The 18,797-nt window shown below is 43.5% G+C and overlaps 2 protein-coding genes across 2 annotated transcripts in view; one reads left to right on the top strand and one right to left on the bottom strand.

Annotated features, from left to right (window-relative positions):
* LOC127682574 (uricase) overlaps positions 1-18,797 on the top strand; it is a 70,317-nt gene that overhangs the window by 16,670 nt on the left and 34,850 nt on the right. The gene's annotated exons all lie outside the window — the stretch shown is intronic.
* The window catches only part of Dnase2b (deoxyribonuclease 2 beta), a 33,425-nt gene continuing 17,909 nt past the window's right edge, over positions 3,282-18,797 (bottom strand). Inside the window, exons 2-7 of the mRNA XM_052178986.1 lie at positions 16,528-16,748; positions 14,585-14,762; positions 10,253-10,331; positions 7,804-7,965; positions 5,776-5,973; positions 3,282-3,850 (exon numbers count right to left, since the gene is read on the bottom strand). Coding sequence (XP_052034946.1) covers positions 3,510-3,850; positions 5,776-5,973; positions 7,804-7,965; positions 10,253-10,331; positions 14,585-14,762; positions 16,528-16,640 — 1,071 coding nt within the window. The 5' untranslated portion in view covers positions 16,641-16,748 and the 3' untranslated portion in view covers positions 3,282-3,509. The remainder of the gene's footprint in view (positions 3,851-5,775; positions 5,974-7,803; positions 7,966-10,252; positions 10,332-14,584; positions 14,763-16,527; positions 16,749-18,797) is intronic.

Raw genomic sequence — 18,797 nt, 5'->3', positions numbered from 1 at the left:
TGTCCTGATTTATGTCTGTGATAGACTAGTTTGCAGAACTTTAAGCCTAAAAACTCTTTCCTCCCAACTTGCTTTTTGGTCACCCTATTTCATCATAGCAATATTATCTTTAATTAGGATGAACCTACTCAGGTTGCCCTAAGCTAAAAGGGTCATTTAGTGAAAAAATATAGAGCAATGTTGCAGAACATATATGACCAAGGAAAGTCGCTGGGCTCCACAAGGAACTCAGCCGATGCCTGAGTGGGGAATGGAGCATTTGCTCGGTGCTCTTGGAGAGAGTGAAGGCACAGCCCATCTCAGAATCTTAATGGCTAGCGTATGATCTGTCTCTAATTTCTTTTCTTCACAGTCATTTCTCAGATTTTGTTTCTTTTTTGTACGATTCACTCAAAACTTAGACACAGATATTTATTACAATAGTTTATGTTTAATTTGTTAATTAAGTTTTATTTTATGTGTAGTGTGCTTTGCCCACATGCCTGACCATGTAGCATGTATGTGGCCGAGGTCCTTGAAGTCTAGGAGAGAGCATTGGAGCCCCTAAAACTGGAACTGCAGATTATTGTAAGCTGTCATATGGGTGCTGAGATGTGAACATTTCTAGCCCTTTATTTTTACTTTATTTCTGTGTATGAGTGTGTGAGTGAGTGTGTGTGTGTGAGTGTGTGTGTGTGTGTGTGTGTGCACATTCAGCAACTTTTGGGAGTTGGGAATCTCTTTCCACTGTGGATCTCTTTCCACTGTGCATTCTTGGAACCGAGCTCATGTTGCTAAGTTTACTAGACATGCACTTTTACCTGATGAGTGATTGCGCTGGTCCTTGCTCCAATATTTAAACCAACCATAGTTTAGGACTTAAGTTTAATCTACTATTATGTCCTATACTCGCCCCTTTCTTTCAAAGAGAAGTTAGTGAAAACACGCATGGTGCCGCTGAAGTATCTCAGATTCCTTCTAATGATGTAATTCCTTGAAGACACCCCCAGATCTTCCTGAAGAATGTGCTTAAGAAAGAGTATGACTTGCTACTTGCATAGCATTGTGGCTGCCTTTAAACTCCACCGCACACATTACCAACACAAAGAAACACAGACAGATCCTCCTCCCAGTCTTGGGACCAATAGGGTTGCTACTTTTCTCCCTTTCTTTTCTTTCTTACAGGAGGTTAAACATTTCCATCTCTCTTTCATCAGAAGTCACGCCTTTGGCCCAGAAGATGGTAGAGAGGGAGAGTAGTAGAGTTTCAGTGCTTGGGAGGCAGGGCCATGCACCTCACATAGACAATATGATAAAGCTGGATCTGGTGGCATCATCACAGTACAGCTGGTCCCAAGGGCTTGAGAGGAGGAGAGATGGCCCTTCCCCTGTCTGAGCAAAGCTGGAGAGCTGGTCCTGGTAGTCCGGGTGCAAGAGAGCTGGCAGGCTGACCAGCTCAGCTTCCACCCAGGTCCAAATCCAGAACCCTGAGTTGGTCCACCCCAGCGTCTATTTGTCTATGAACTGCTGGAGCATGTGAAGAGGCTGGTCCTGCAGATCCAAAACTGCAGGATGTCCATGACACAACAGTGCAACAACAGGATGTCAGAGAGGAGTCCTGGTGAGGATCCAGTATTGATAGTGTAGCAGAAGCCAGAGGCCTCCATCCAGACCAAAGACTCACTGCAATGAACATTGCGAGTATAGCTGTTTGGGCAAGATGGTATACTGTGACATCATGACACACTGTAGCTTCTATGGCAAGATCGTTTTTTGTTTGTCTTTTTCTTTTCTTATTTTGGGGGAGGTTGCAAAGGTGGAGGGTGGGTATGAAGGGATGTGGAGATGAGTGGGACTGGGGTGCATGATGTGAAATTCACAAAGAATCAATAAAAAGTTTTAAATTAAGAGAGACAGGGAGGAGGAGAAGGAGAGGAGGAGGAGAAGAAGATGAAAAGGAGGAGGATAAGAAGAGGAAGAAGAGGAAGAGGAAGAAAAAGAAAAAGAAGAAGAAGAAGAAGAAGAAGAAGAAGAAGAAGAAGAAGAAGAAGAAGAAGAAGAAGAAGAAGCAGCAGCAGCAGCCATGTCCTTCTGGTGTGTGTCTGCAGTGGGCCAGCATCTTCCTTTTCTCCTCCTGCTTTTACACTTTTGTTTCTGTATAACCTGACTTTATTCTGTCTTCCTATTTTTATTATTTATTTATTTATTTATTTATTTATTTATTTATTTATTTATTTATGTGAGTATGGATGTATCATTCTCTAGACTGGAGTCGTCTGTTGAGACACACTTAAACCTAGCATATAATGCTGGCTCAGTAGATTCCCTCCACTTGAGCTTTCTCTACACTTGGTTGTCCTTCGCTGTATTACTGGATCAGTTTTGACCTCTCCACCTGGAATCATCGTCGCCTTCCCATTAACAATCCCACTTCATGGAGATTGTTATACTAGGGTGTTTTCTGTGAGACCAAAACATTGTTCCTCAGCTTTTTATGTTCCCAAGTCAGCAGACAGTATCCTAAATATCTGTCTCTTGTACTTGATTTTGACACAAAACAAGCAACTTTCACAGTCTGTAATTGGACCATTAGACTCTACCAACTTTAGTCCATGCTGAGATCTCAAGATAGTTATAATCCTATATTTATTCACTTCCTTTATTGTCTTCTGGAATCTCAGTTACAAGCACAGCTTCAGAGGCCAAGTAGACCTCTATTAAACTAGGCAAGTGTTTGAAGTTTTTGTAAGCCTCTGTTGACTTGTCAGTAGAATGAGGATAGTGAAACTCATCGCTGAAAAGAATTGCTATGAAGATTTAAATAAGAGAGTGGATCGTGACTGAGGACTGCATGTGTCACAGACACTAAGCCCAGGGCCCAGTCCCTGTCAGATGACTTTTGCTTAACTCTAAGCTTTTGAACTCAGAACCCACATCCCACATTCTTTTAAGCAACCAAGTCTTGTGATTTCTTGATTCATATCATGTTCAAATGTGATCTCCCTGTTTTAGATTAAAATTAAAAAAAATTACAAGAGAACTCAAGTGAGCAGCTCAACAATATATTAGCAGTAAAGTTCACTGCAAAGGTGGCAGGACTAAACTATAAACCAGCGGGGGAAGGAACTTTATGGGGAATATGACCATATGGCCAAATAGTATGAAACAGAAGGGGGAGAGGGAGGGGAGCACTTTTATTTTCTTCAAACAGGACAGTCAGGATTGCTTTGTGAGAGATGAAATTTAATCCACAAGATAGACCACTGAAGATGATTAAATTGGAAGAAAATATTTTATTCTGTTCCTCCATGCTCTTATTTACATACCATGATTTGGATTACTAATATGACAAATACAAATGACTCAAATTTCTCCTGATTTGAACATAGAATGGTAAATGTAGCCCCATAGTGTTTTATTGGATGCTATGCTGTACACACTCAGAAACCTTTAACAATGAAGAATAGATCAAAGGTGAAATGTTCCAGTGCCAGTGTTTTCAAGACAGTGGGTATGACCCTTCCCCAAGCTTAGTTACAGAACCCATAATGGAGAACTAATTTATTAAATGACTGGTAAATGTACCGATTCTTTGTACAGATGTATCCTCCGCCTCTCGAGGCTTGGTGTGGGCTTCGATTTAGGTCTCCAATGCAGGTCCAGCGATTTGAGGAGCTCTTTATGGAAACACACCATTTGGAATGGTCAAGGTGAGAACTGAAGTAATACTGGGGAGTTACCCCAATGGCTTTGATGTTGTAGACATGGTAAGGCAGGGAACAGTTTGAAGGAAGCTCATAGTTCTTTCTCTGCCAGGTTTCTGCTAGCAAATGTGTCTTCAACCTTTGAGCTATCCAGGCTGTAATGATGTCTAGGGATCAGGAGGGGAGAGAAAATGAATGAGTTCATCCAGATTAATCAATGGAAAGTCCCTAGGGACGATAAAGCCCCAGTCCCTGGTTCCACACACTTGGCAATAGTAACAACACGACCACATTAGACTGTAGTGAATGGGAAAACATTTCCTAAAGCAGTGTTCAAACAAAAGTTATTGGCATATTGTAAAGATTTTGGATGTCTTCTCTCCCACACAAAGAAAGCAATATATGTTTTAGCCATAAAAAGACTTCTGGAAATAACAAGGATAGAGAATTAGAGACAATTTCAAGGATATTTGTAAGCCATACACTTATGATTGTTTTTTCTTGAAGTCAGTGGGGGAAATTTTTAGGACAATGTTAGTTGAGAATGAGGGGAAAGTAATTTATGATCATAAATGTCTATTGAGAGATGCTGTCTAGGATGAACTTGGAAGGGTGGATTTTGGAGGAGGTAGGAAAGATCAGATGTTCACAACTGTGGTGAAAACACCAGTGTGGACTATGGTGGCAGGAGAGAGTTGGAGAGGACATGGTAAATGTGAAAGCTATTCAAGACCTGAAACTGCACGGATTTGGTGGTTTGTGGAGGGACGGAGGATGGAATCTGGAATGTCTTGGATACTGTGTAGAATATGAAGGAAAGAGTGGGTATCTGGGGGATGACAGGGAGACCAATTTGTCCCATTGCATCTGGTGTAACACTACTATCTCCATGTGAAAACAGCCCATTCACATCTGTCATTGTAGTGGTCCGGGGTGGGGATCCAGCCTTGGAAATCCTCCAAGGACACATGAAACTCAGAGTAGTATAAGAAGGGCAGAAAAGCACACAGCAATCTCATCTCCTAGGCGGGAGCTCTGGTCTCAGGGACTTCAGTAAGTCAGAGAGGAGACCAAGGGGCTCTACTCCCAAAATCAGTGGAGAACATTCTAGGAAGGGAAGATTTTCATCAGCACAACAGCCTGCAGTGTCCTTTTCTGTCCCATTAGCTCCTGTACCTCCAGTGTCTGACATCGGCTCCAGGTGATCAGTAAATTCCCTGTACCGTATACAAGAAAGGACAAAGCAGAAAGCATGGCCAGCCACATGGTTATGTAAGACAAGCATTCATGCCTGGAGAGGTTGCTTATAGACAGGAGCAAGGCTCAGACTGAAGACAGTCAAGTCACCGAAAGCTCTGAGATTGTTTCCAATGAAATTTGGGTGGAAAAAGGAAAACCAGAGAGATAGCAGTTTAGAGTCAAGAGATGTTTTTTAAATAAGCTTGTGAGCTGCAAGGGAAGAACTTGTGAGAGTAGGAGGCTTGAAAGGGAAAGCAGCTCCAGGCAAAAAATTATCAAGGTGCTTTGATGCCAGAATGGGTTATAGAGGTGGTGTGTGGTAGCTGTCGGAATGTGTGCACACCTGGTACAAAGGCATAAAGAAAGCTAAGGAAGGGAGAGGGAGAAGGAGGGGGAGAGGGAGAGGGAGGAAGGGGAAGAGAAGGAGGGAGGGAGATAGAGGGAGAGGGAATGACAGAGGAGAGGGAAAAGGGGAGGGAGGAGGAGAGGGAGGAAGGGGGAGGGGGGGAGGAAGAGGGAGAGGGAGGGAGGTGTTATGTAAGGGGCTTGAGAATGAGGAAGGCTCATGAAAACTGTCCAGCAGATGTCAGAAATAGCTATGGCTTCCTAGCCAGCAAAATCTGAAACTGAGCTTCAGTTTGATGTATGTGTACGAAATGCGCTGTGGTTGAATCAGCAACTGTACCATTCCCATGGACTGGGAGACACTGGAGCTGGTGCCAGAACTGTCTCTTCCTTTCTCTCCTGTTAGCTTCCCCTCCTTCCCACTTCTCTGTCCGGCAATAACCAGACTGGCTTCTCTAAGCGGTCCATGATTCCTACTGACACACTCTTTGCTGATAGCCATCCATACCATCAATATAAGAATCTGATTTTGCAAAATGGACGAAGTTTAGACCCTGGACTGACTGAAGTACAGCGAGGCGCCGGCCAGGGATCTTTGAGGAACTGGACTTGGCACACATCTGGGGTATGTGGATGAGTTCCCATTGAAAGGTGCTTGGGATGAAACAGCTGTAGATGTTTGGTTGGAGGACCAAGAGCTGAGAATCTAAATCAACAGACAATAAGGAAGAGTTAAGAACTTGAGCACAAATGGAAATGCTTCCTGATATTACAGATTTTTGTGTGGATTAAAATGACTTTTTTTTTTTAAGCAACAACCTTCAAATGCCTTGTGGTTAAATTGAAGTCTATTGAGCTCTCATATACGTTTTTTTATGGTATACGTAGTTTTTAGTATTTTTATGACCTCCACCTTTGGAGGTCAGAGGGCAACCTCAGGCATCAGTCCTTGTCTTCTGCCTTATTTGAGGCCTGTCTACTGTTTGCCACTGTAGCTTACTGACTCATGGGCTTCTGTCTCCACCTCTCTTCTTGGGGTGGGAGCGGTGGGATTCTGGACGCAATGCTGCTATGGTTGACTTTATGTGGGGTCTGGGGATTTAAACTTAGGTCGTGGCAAACAGTTTATCCAAGCCTTCTCCCCAGGCTGAGGTTTATGTATTCCTCATGTAATCCTCATACCAACATTATTAGGGAAATTCTGTTGCTACGGGTGTGTGTGACAGCTCTTCTTGGTTGTCAACTTGACTACATCCGTAAACACTGTGAGGGATTTTTCTCAAGTCATCTGGGGTGGGAACACTACCTAACTGAAATCTTTTGAGGTGGGAAGATCTATCTTCGGTCTGGGGCACACCTTCTCTAGGCAGCGTATATAAAGGCTGTGAGAGCAGGGAGCTTTTCCTCGTTTGCCTGCATACCTACTGCATTCCTAACTCAAGCCTAATCCTTCACTGAAATTAGAGCTTACTTCTTCAGATTCAGGCATATACGGTAGACCAGCTGAGACATTCAGCCTCACGGCCTGAATAACTGTTGAGTTTTTGAACTTTCAATTGGTAGACAGCTGTAAGCCACTCTAATAAATCATATATATATATATATATATATACACATATATGTGTATACATATATATGTGTGTATACGTATATATATGCATGTTTTTAAAAAATCAAATATGTCTTATAAACTATAATATGTTTATATTTTATAAATCACATATATGTTTATGTTTATATATGTATTTTATAAATCATATACATATTTATAAATGTTTTATGTATGTATTTTATAAATCACATGTATATATTTTATCAGTTCTATTCCTCTAGAGAACTGACAAATACAAGGATGAAAATTGGGTGAGAAACATTTTCTAAGCTTCCTATACCTGGAAGTCAAAACTCTACGTATTATCTTACTCATACACCATAGTTTGCCAAATATAAGTATTGTTGTCTTTTTGTGATATTTCAGAAGTTTATATAGTGCTGGTGTGATATTGGTGATATGGAAGCAACATTTTGTCTGAAGAAATTTAAAAAACCTTAACATTGAACTTACACTTAATGATTTGTCTCTTGTCTCCTCCTCCCCAACACGGTTTCTAGTTCCCCGTGAGAAGTACAGAGATCTCTAGTCAGTAGCCTTGTGTTTCTGAGGGGATCCGAGCGAAAGCCAACAACCAAGTTTGTCACTGTCCCCAGGCCTACACCCCTTTAGTTTTTCGTTGCTCACCTGGCCCTGAATTCATTTGAAAGTATTACCCTGGTCAGGTTCAGCAGTGTCCTTACTGACTAGGACCTGGAGCTGGGTAAGGGCTCCTAGCCAAGGTTTCGCCACAGCACACACAGTACACGGGCATCTACAAACAGACTTATAGATGAAGGGGCACACTTATTTACATGACGTCTGTTTCCCACTCCACGCATGTGCGCATGCTGCTGCTGTGAACAAGCTCCTCCCTATTTTCTCATATTGGCCCTTCCCCTTCTGCGCGTGCGCTGCTTCTGCTCCCGCTCTGGTCGGTCGTACCTATTGTCTCATACTGGCTGTATTTGAAAGTGATGCAGATGCCGCTTTGTGCATATCGCTTCCCAGAGTGTGGATAGTCATAGCCATGTTCTGGAGCTGGGGGAAACCTGGGAACAGAATGTATCAGCCAGAACCCCTGCATTCTGTTCCATACCAGCAGACCTACCAGAGAAAGACGTTTGATTTGGATAAAACAAGGCAAAACAAAACCAAACAAAACAAAAAACAGATCTCTCAAAATACAGTTCAAAGCTATAATATTGACACCCACTTACACGTTAGGCTAATAATGTTTTCTTAGGCCCTTGAGAATTATGCTTATTTTTCAAGAATTTAAGTAACATCTCAGTTACACATAACAGTGCCCCCCACCCACACCCCCATCCCACCTCCCCGCTGAAAAGGATAACCAGGGCAGACACTTGGTAAAGAGCTAAGAGTAATTCTAGGTCGAAACTAGTTTTGCAAATTCACTAAATTGAAATTTGATCTTGTTAAACATACAGTAAACATACAGCCACCGGGCAAGCTTCAGCTAGAGTCTTCAGAGCTAAGGTACTGTCAAAGGGCCGGCGGCAGTCAGTCAAAAGAGGCAAGATCAAACAAAGGAGGATTCTGGCAGCACTTTGTCTTAAGGGACAGCTGCTCATTTCATTGGAGAAGGGTAACCCAATTTCTACAGATCTGATTTGAAAGAGACAAAGGGGGGGGGGAATACCAGGTAGGCACACAAAAGCATCCTTGTTGAATGTGTTTTTTTTTAAAAAAAAATCTCTGGAGCCTACTAAAATGAAAGCCGTGAGGGAAGCAAGTCGGTTCTCATCTCCTCTGTCCAACACGTTCCGGGTTTATCAGTGTATGGTGGGTTAAGGAGACGTTCTTGTTCGCATATGAACAGACCAGCAAATCCATTCAAATGCCGGCTGACTGTCACCTTACAGAGTCACTACACGTGTGGTGGAAACTGGGAGAGTCTGTCTCCTAACAGGTCTCACAACCTTGGTGTCACCATCTCTTGGGTGTCAGGTACCTGTGGTCCAAATCCTTGCGGCAACTAACAGGTTGGAGGAGGAAGGATGAGAGGCACTGGGAGTGAGGGTAGAAAATATGGCCGTGGGTTCCATGTTAGCAAGGTTACCGCAGGGCAGCCATGAGATCAAAAGCTTTCTACGTTCACAAGGTTTGACAGGCATTACACGCGATTTATGTTTGGGGAGGTGTAGGGAGTAGACAGGGTCTCATCCTGTAGCCCAGGCTGGCCTCATACTCATGGGAGTGACCCTGCCTCAGTCTCTGTAGTACAGGAATTATTGCTGTTTGTGACCATGCCTGGTTTTACACTGTATTTTAAATCAGATAGGGTAAATTGGCTACCTTAGGGCCAGATGCACCTTGATGATATATTAGGTTTGCTGTGTATTGCTAACCATGAATTTATTCACTGACAAATGTTGGTAAATTCCAAAATATTTTCTAAAAATATTAATTTGTAGTGTCTCCTGAAGAATTGCATCCATACAGTTCGTGGTGCTGGATGTCCTTGTTAGGCACTTGATGGACTCTCTAGTCACCTGTTAGTTCCGCTTATGTCACATGCTGGCCTTATGTGGCTTCCTTTGAAGGTATTTGGGTTTGGAACTTTCTGGAGAATACTTATTGTCATAGAAGTTATTTGTGAGGTATTAGGTTGAAAGCATTGGAAAATAATAATTATCATAGTTTTATAGTCTACTGAGTATTAGCATTGCAGATTTTTTGTTTAGCTACATTTTTACATTTTCTATACCACATATACTTATGTATAGTTTGCAAATGAAAAATAACAAATATTTCTATTTTAAGAGTTACTGTGTGAAGTAATAATTTGTGATAAAGCATATATTAGATGACCATAAATAAAAACTTTAAATATTTATCACTATATACTATATATATGTGGATGTGTATACATGTGTATACCTGTAAGTATGTATAACTGATATTTGAACAGCCAGTACTTGGGTGCTTGCTTTAAAGAACATTTTTTGAAACATTAAAAAATAAATTGGGCTCTTACCTCTTACTCCTCTTATCGCTCTCATGTCTCTCTTGGCCCTCTTGGGCTCTCCTCCCCACCCCCTCTCCCCGCGTGGTCATGGCCGGCCTCCCCTCTCTCCCTCTCTCTGCCTTTCTCTGCCTCCACTACCCCACTTAATTCCCATCCTCTGCCCTAAATAAACTCTATTCTATACAAAAAATAAATAAATTGGGATTTCTGAAAAAGGCATTGGCATGCCAAGTCACATGATTATTTTGTAGTGTGTTGTATAAAACTCATATCTTAGTAAATGGGAATATGCCATAGAAACAAAAACTCTTTTTAATATGGAATATGAGGATATTCAAGAAGAAAAGTTTAAGAAAATGTTGATTCCCAATAGGAAAGAGAAACCAAGAGCTGTCGATGTACCTTTGGCGTGTCCATGCTGTCTGCTGTAATTCACAGATGCAGGGGGGGCGTCGTTGTATATTAGATAGGCTGAGTCATTCTGCAAGAGCACATAAGAGTTATAACAGCACAGACCTTCCATTTCCCATGTCGTTCACCATTTATCAGCTGCAGCCTGATAGTGCAGAGCTTTCATTCATACACAGGAGCATGAATTCTGTGTGAAATGAAAGATGGAGGCGGGGGTGGGGTGGGGTGGGGAAGAAGTCCATTTTCACCCATGAACTATATGTATGTATGCATATTTGTGGAGTGTGTATGTGTGCACGCATGAATGTGTGTGATCTAGAGAACAACCCGGGGTATCTTGCCTGCAGAGAACTAGCCAAATGGAGTAGGCTGACTTGCCAGCCCTACCTCATGGATCCACCTGACTCCCCTCCTCAGCTCTGGGATTACAGGCATGGGCCACATCTGCAGGGATGACCCCTGCGGGGGAGGGGGGAGCTTCTTTTTAAAAACCTGAGTACTGGGGCTCAAACTCAGACCCTGCTGCCTGAATGCCAAGTGCGTTCCTTCCTGAGCAAGCTGTCTCCTCAGCTCCTGAGCACACTTTAGCCCATGTGACAGGAGCCCCACGTGATCTGTGTGTGAGGTTGAGCTTCCCACTTTTCCTGGTTGTTTTGGAAGCAGGTTTCTGATTAAGCAACCAGTGCGTGTGATAAACAGTGCCCAATTATTTGCTCAGGAAATGAAATTGGAATACCAGCCAAAGGTTGTTTTTTTCCACTGATGTTGCAGGCGCAGCACAGCAGCGAGCTGTCTGGATCTTATTTTCTCTGCTGTGCCTCTCTGCCTTTCTGTAGCTTTGATTTAGTCAGGATTCCTTATTGCCTGCTCCTTCCTTTCTCCTGTGAGAGCTTTTCTTTCCCTCAAACCATCAGCCTAATCACCTTCTGACAGTGCTGTTTCCCCCCCTCCCCGCTTAGAAACAGTGGTGAAATTTAATGTGTGATATTGGCTTTCTGCTGGTAAGATACTCCAAACACATTGTTTGATCTCTAAGTCAGAGGAAAGCTATTATTTTCATAGTGTTTCTTTGTCATTTAGGGGGAGCTTATATTTGTTTGGGGGGGGGGGTTCATCCCCTCCATGATGCAGTGGCTTTTACTGAAACTGATGATGTTGATATTGAAAAACAAATCTCAGTGACATAATAGGGACAGCGAGTGTGACTCATTTCTGTACAAAAACAATACAAAATAACCCTATCCTCGAAGGTAATTATTTCAGGTAAAAACACTTAAAAATACATAGTAGGGGTTTGGCCTGTTTTGGCATTCCCAGGAAAATAAGCAGTTTTATTAGCTTTCTCTTCCCCGCCCCTTTTTAAAATCAGCTACAGATAATGTATCCTTCTTCTGAGAATTCTGACAGTTACCCTGAGCTGGCATTGTGCCTTTTGGGTGCCATATGGAAGGATAATCTGGTGAGGAGATTTCTTCTTACAATAGATGATATTGTAAGAATATCTATCACTGTAATCATGAGTGTAACCAACAGCTATGGAGAAGATGGTACTGATAAAGCTGGCAGGATAGACTGGCTGTAATTACAGCAATAAGTAGGTTAAGGCTGACAGATCATGAGTTCAAGACTAGCTGACTAACCTCGGCTCAGGGAACGTGTGTGTCTCTAGGTGCATTTGACTATGAGCATGTGAGGACCGGGAGCCGATGTGGGGGTGTGGTCTTGCACTACTTCTCCATCTTATTTTGAGATAGGTTCTCCCACTGAACCTGGAGCTCACTGGTACAGCCAAGCTGGCTGCTGTTAAATCCTAGAGATCTGTTTGTCTCAATCCCACAGTGCTGTTGCTACAGGCACGGCACCCCATACTTGGCTTTGAGGTCCTTATGCTGGCACAGCAAGCACTTGACACACTGAGCCACCTCCCGGGGCCTTATTGGATATTGGACAGGGGGAATTATTCTCTGACCTTAGTCTAGCAGGAGATGTAGTTCGGCAAGGATAAGGCACTGCAAAGTAATTTCATCATTAAGAAGTATAGAGGGTCCTTATTTACAAAGATAAATTAATAAAAACAATTCAAGTATAACCAGGCTGTTGGACTCAGTCACCTTGACATTTGTGATGCAGAATTAGTTAGTTGGTCTGATCTTACATCCCACTATCATTAGATGATCAATACCAGGTCAAAGGTTAGAGACCTCCATCACTGGGGGCAGATGGCTCTCTCTTCCAGTCACATCACTGAGTGTGCTCTCACGAGTCACACCTACCTGCCGTTTGCTCGTTTGCTCTGTTGCTTTCTTTTGGGCCAATCAGGCACGGAAAACAGTCCCTTTCCTGACCTTCCCCTTCCTGGAACCAAGTGCCCAGAGCGCCGAGTGCCTGGGTTTCACCCAGATGGCTGGTGCTTTTACACTGTCATGAGGCTGCCTCCAAAGTTCTCCTTTATTTCTTTCACGCTCTTTAATTCCTTGCTTCCTTTAGTTTTAGGGTGATGGTGGGCAAGATTTTAGTCTGTAACCCAGATGAACCTGGAAGTCACATAGATTCCAGGCAGGCCTTGAATTCACAATGACCCACCTGCTCTTAATGTTAGGATTATAGGTATGAACCACACCTTACCCTTGCATTCATTTTTGTTTTTGCTAGGCAGTACCTTTTCTTTGCTAGGTCTTGGGCTGCCTTTGCATGTCTCAGGTCATTACTGGGATCTGCCAATCTGAGAATCAAATGTGCATCTTTTCCTGCGCATGACAGTGGCCTGGCAATGTTACCTTTTTTTTTTTTTTCTCTTCTCTGCTCCAGGAGTCCCTGGGAGCGAGATGAGAGCAATGCAGGGGTTTATTTTCTCAGTAATAGCTTCTGTTCCAGGTTGCCATCACCGACCTTGGAAACAGAAGCAGCTCAGTCGGTTCTCATTTTACATAATAGCCTGGTTATTCAAAACGGGGTTGTTGTTAAGATTAAACCACTTTGAAAACCACCTGAAACAGTGCTTGGCACATCTTGTGTATTCACACAGCCTACAGAGTCACTTTAGCTGTGGGACTTTGCTTCAAGCTTGCCTTTAATGGTAGGTGGGTAAAATGAATGTCCCCGCCGCACACAGTGACAGCTCCGAGCGAATGCTCAGACCGATGTACGCTGTAGCAGTAGCAATGGAAGCTAAAGCAGTCTTGGGCTGAGCCTTACAATATTTAACAGGCAAAATCCCCAGTAATGAACCCAGCATCTTATAGACAGTCAGCAAACCTAGCAGCATATAGGAGCAGTCCTTTTTAAACATGTCTGTCACGGTCAGGGAATGCATTCGTGGGGTGAAAGTGCGTGCCACATACAGCTTGGAGTTACTTGTTACCCTGGTTGGGAAGCAGTCACTGCTAAACAGATACATCCCAGAATGCTGCAGGGCTGGTCACCCTGAGGCAGCAGGCTTTCTTAGCTATGTCTTCATTCAGTTTGTCACCTAATGTCTAGGTAACAGGCTTCGTCGTCCCTTGGGAGAGCCAGGTCTGGGCCCCTGAAGCCAAGGCCTTAGCTGCCTGCCTTTGCTTCTAAAAATAGTTAATTGAAAGGAAAACCCAGAGGAACTTTTACCTGAATCATTAGCACTCAACACCATGATTCAAACAATCTATAGCTCAGTGCTCACAGATCTGTATTGCCCAGCAGCACAAGAAGGCTCTTAACCCCATTTTCACTAGATGTGTGAGTGCTGAGTGAGTTGGCAAAGGTCTAATAGCCTCAAGACGTCCAAGCAACCAGTTCATACCTTCCCCAGTGGTGCTGTAGCACTCAGGACCAAACTGTGAGAAACTGTTTTGTTTTGTTTTAACCAAAGGTAGTTAGCACATCAGGGACTTATATTTCCTGAACCTTTGTGGTTTCCTCTGTGTCATCATCTAGTCAGGGCTCCAAGATGGAAGCCATCTTGGCCAAGTATACTAGCTAGCCCACTTTGGGTCTTGGCACACCCTTTTTATAAGAAGAGTTGTCTTGCTGATTTGGTTTGGTTCATGTGTTCCTTTGCACAGCACAGGGATTATTTTTTGTTTTAATAAAGCGAATTGGTGTGGATTATAATGGTGTGTTTCTTAACGCCTTGGTCAGGTCGATTAAGTGGTCATAGGCTAGTTCTGAGCAAGTTTATCTCAAGTTTCTGGGGTGTGTGTGAGTGTGTGTATACACACACACACACACACACACACACACACACATATATATATATATATATTCTAAAAATGTAAGTGTAAAAAAATATATATTCCAAACATCCTTTTTTTGTTCTTTGATCTCCACAAATGGTTGACTGTAACCTACCTTGGAGTTGTGTGCTTCATACAACTGCTCTAAGGTCCTTCCCAGAACGCTCCTGCTGCTGTTAATCAGGTGGCGGCTCTTGCTCCAGGTTTGCATTGTGGAGTCCAGGTACAGGTACTGCAGCCCTGTCTCTTTAGTTGTCTTGGAAGTCCTTTTGGATAACTTATAAAAGGTAAACCTAACAGAGCAAAGAGTTTTGATTTGCTATCATTTATTGACTGCTTTTCTGATGACACTTTTTGTTACACACTTGTTCTTTCATTGGTGTTTCATGGGAGGCCTTTAAGGAAAGGCTTGCTGTTGAGGCTTGAGGCTTCTGCCTACTACTCCACCCCTTTTTTTTTTTTTTGCTTTTCTCCAGGGAGTACAAGTTTGGTATGGGTTGGTATGTTGTGTGACATTAGCTGGCCTGGGGGCTGGAGCCCCTGAAATGAAAGCCCATGTGTCCTGAGAGTGATCCTCTCTGTTGTCCCCATCACCCCAGTGGTCACAGGGAAGAGAAGGTCAAGGACTAGGTCTACACTGGGGAACTTTTTGATCCTCTCTTACCACCAGTGCTTAGCATCTGGTCTTTTTGGGGCTATTGGGGCGGGTATGAGATCTGGAGTGGGCTTAGGCAGAGGGGGAGGCTTTCTTGAGACTGGGTCCTCAGCAACATTCTTCAGCTGTTTCCCACAGTGCTCTGGATTAAGGATTTGCTCGATAAGTATTTGAAGCAGGTCTTTTCTGTCTGTGTCTATTGTTTTCTGGTTGTTATCTCCTTTGACTATTTCCCAGTGAGGATGAGTGGTTGGACCCACGTAGAGTTCAGCCAGGCTTGGGTCGACCAGCCCAAGTTTCCTCATGGGTTCTAGTCCAGTGTGGTCAACTTAATATTTACTGAGTTGGACTGCGTCCTGTAAGATATCTGACCCTTCACTTTTAGATATTGATAGTATCCCAATGTTGTGACCCTCAAAACTGTCTCTAGACCTTGTCAAAAGTTCCCCAGGGGCAAATTCTCCCTAAAAACTTAAAAACTGCTGGTCTGCTGGTCTGCTGGTCTAGCCAGATAGAATAGCATGAAACCTTGTGATTAGCCCCAAGAGCCTCAGTAAGCCAAACATAATGCGTACACCATTACATTGCAATGGTCTTCCCAAGAACATCTCCCGCCTCCTTGCTTGGTTCTCTACAGACTATACTTCTGTTCCAGTGTCCTGAATTCTTACTCCTAAGGCCAGGTCCTCACACATGGCAGGAACTACGCTAACTTTGTGACAGTTCAGCAAATTCTCTGCTGGGCACCATCAGGTACTTCTCCTTGTCCCCATCAGAAGAAAGGCACGGCTCAGCTTTAGAAAAAGCCATATGTGCTCCCAGCTTTGTGCCCCGGGAAGGGGCACAGTTACCAGCTCAGTCCCTTTCTGCCTCCCAGCCTGTCCTCCCAAGAGCACCGACTTGGGCTCCAGAGAGCTGCTTGGTACTTTCTCAGGGCTATCTCACACACTCAGCAGCCAGCTCTGCCTGGGAATTGAGCCTGTTCGTGCTCTTTAATCTCATTCTTTTTTAGTTAATTAATGTATCTATTTGTTTATTTCACAGGGGATCTCCTATAAGCCAGGCTAGCCTGGAACTCACGTTGTAAGTCAGGCTAGCCTGGAACTCATATTGTAAGTCAGGCTAGCCTAGAACTCATGTTGTAAATCAGGCTAGCCTGGAACTCACGTTGCTGCTGAGGAGGGTCTTGAACTCCAGGTCCTCCTGCTGAGATTATATACATGTGACATCCTGCCCAGTGTATGTGACACTAGAGACTAAGCCTAGAGCTTCAGGCACGCTCCCCAGTCCTAGTCTCTTTCTTTATAAAGTGAGGAAGCCGGGTAGAGGTTTTCCTTAGGGTCATCACAGACGCACCCCGACTTTCTACTTGCACACACCATCACCCCATTTCTTTGACTTACCAGTCCACAGCTTCACCATTTTCATTTTTGCATGAGATTTCTGGTCCTCCCAGGACCCCAGAGAGGGCAAAGAAGAGCAAGGAGAAAGCTGTTCGCAGAGGCTTTGCTGTCATTCTCTCTGTGTCACCTTCATTCCATGCAGTGGACCGTGGAGTCAGAGTGTCAAGTCTTTCTCAGGCCACGCTGGTTCCACTGCAGGTTCTGTTCACTTTTGCTGTTCACTGTTTAGGCACAGACAGAAGAGACCGAGGCCCATGTCATCTGATGGTTCTGTCACAACATTCCAGCGTGACTCTGGATGCCTCTGTGCTCAATTGTTGACTAGTTTGCAAAGTCATAGAAAACTCTGGAGGGAAAGGGGTATTTATCCAGATATGTATGTAGTTAACTCTTTGGAGTGAATTCAATAGTGTAAAGTGTGTGAGAAAAGGGATTCCTGACAAACTGATGTTGAGTGATATGTATTCTGTTTTTTTTTCTCTTCTAATTGACTACCTCTAAGTGTAAATGCATGTAACTCATTCATCAGCTAGAAATGACAAAACCTTTGCCTTCTTAATAATTAGGCTCTGTCCTATAATACCCTATACGATAGGTTAATAACCTATAATAACCCCTGTCTTTAAAGGAATAACTTCTAAATACTATTCTGAAGGTTGCTTCAAACTAAGAGCAAATTCAATTTTGTTTCAGCAAAAATGTTGACATATCTTCCACACACCCCTGGTTCTGACCACTCAGAGAGGCACTTGGCTTTGAAAGGCATTTGTGTCTCTCTGTCCACTATGTAATCAGGTCAGTATTGATCGCCTACTCTCTGGGGCTGAATAAAACCAGTTACCAACCTCTCTTCATTTTACACCATTCTCTCTCATTCTTGAAACCGAACTTGAAGTTAAAGGCTGAGGGGGAAAATGGCCCATTACCATGGCGACTATGGAAAGGTGAGCCACCCTGCTCTTGAGAAGAGGGAAAGGGTAGATGGATACACACACATCTGCAAGTCATTCTTTACATATTCTTGAATCCACACTCAGCTGTCATGCCTTAGCGGTCACTTCACATCTGGAAATCATGGTGGCTCTGCTCTGTGTTTCCATGATTATGGATTCAGATTGGAGTCGTCTTGGAGACCCAGACCAAGGTAGAGCACTGAAGATCAGGTCACTTCTATGAACTCGCTAGCCTAGCTGGTATTCTCCAGGATTCTGGTTTGTAGGAAAGGAAGGACTTGTGGATCTATTTCTCTTAAGACAGAGGACTAAGGAGCACTAAGAACCCACTGACAAAACTCACACTATCTGTGTTACCCACAAAAGGGCAGAATTCTGGGCTTTATCTCAAATGGTCAAAATTGGGCTCTTTCCAGCTGGGGTCAGGAATCTGTAGTGTGTGTGTACAATAGTGTGTGTATGTGTGTGAGTGAGTCTGAAGCCCATATTAGATGTTTTCCTCAGTCATTCTGTCTTAATTGTTCGAGGTAAGGATTTTCACTGACTGGAGTTCACTATCTTGGTTGGGCTGGCTAGCCCGTTATCCTTAGGTATCCTCTTTCAGGCACTTGCCACCAAGGCCAGCTAAATGTGGACTCTGGCGGGGGGGGGGGGGGGGGGGGCGAGGGGCTGGACTCAGATCCTTACGCTTGGGCAGCAAGTACTTTATAAACTGAACAATTTTCCAGGCTCCCTACTTTAAAGTATAAAGTACACTTATACTTTAGATAAGTTTATTGGCAGTACAGACAGGTTTGTCCTAAAATTTAAACCCACTTCCCCGAGGCTTAGCTGTGTGCTAATCCAGCAGAGGAACAGCTTTCTACGAGAGAGCTGTCAGAATCTCCTAAATCAAGAAACACTTTTCTTACCTTTCCTGCATTTTGATTTAGAGGTTACAAATAGTGTTCAGAAAAACAATTTCAATAGCTGTGAACAATAAAATATTCATGGCATGAAGTTTGATGTATTTTAAAATGAAAAAAAAAGTGTAACCTTTACTTCTTTTATCTTAAGAAGCGTACACGGTTGGGCACATCAAATGCGGGCTTTGCTGAATTGTTTCGAGAACATAAGCAGCCCAGTTTCCCTCCTGGAACCTAATGGCAGCTCTCTGGTCTGGGTAGAGAACACCTTCTGTGCTTTCCTCCTTGCAGTGCACATATCACAGCGCTGGGCTGGTGACATTTTAGTAATCGACCCCTAAGCACTAGCCAAGGCTATTCTTACCTTCCTTCGAGTGGGGCCAAAGGACATTTGTGTTTAGGTTTCATTTGC

Source organism: Apodemus sylvaticus, chromosome 4, assembly GCF_947179515.1.
Source record: "Apodemus sylvaticus chromosome 4, mApoSyl1.1, whole genome shotgun sequence".
Classification (NCBI taxonomy): Eukaryota; Metazoa; Chordata; class Mammalia; order Rodentia; family Muridae; genus Apodemus; species Apodemus sylvaticus.
Note: the sequence above shows the minus strand (reverse complement) of the source record. Positions and strands in the feature narration are given on the sequence as shown.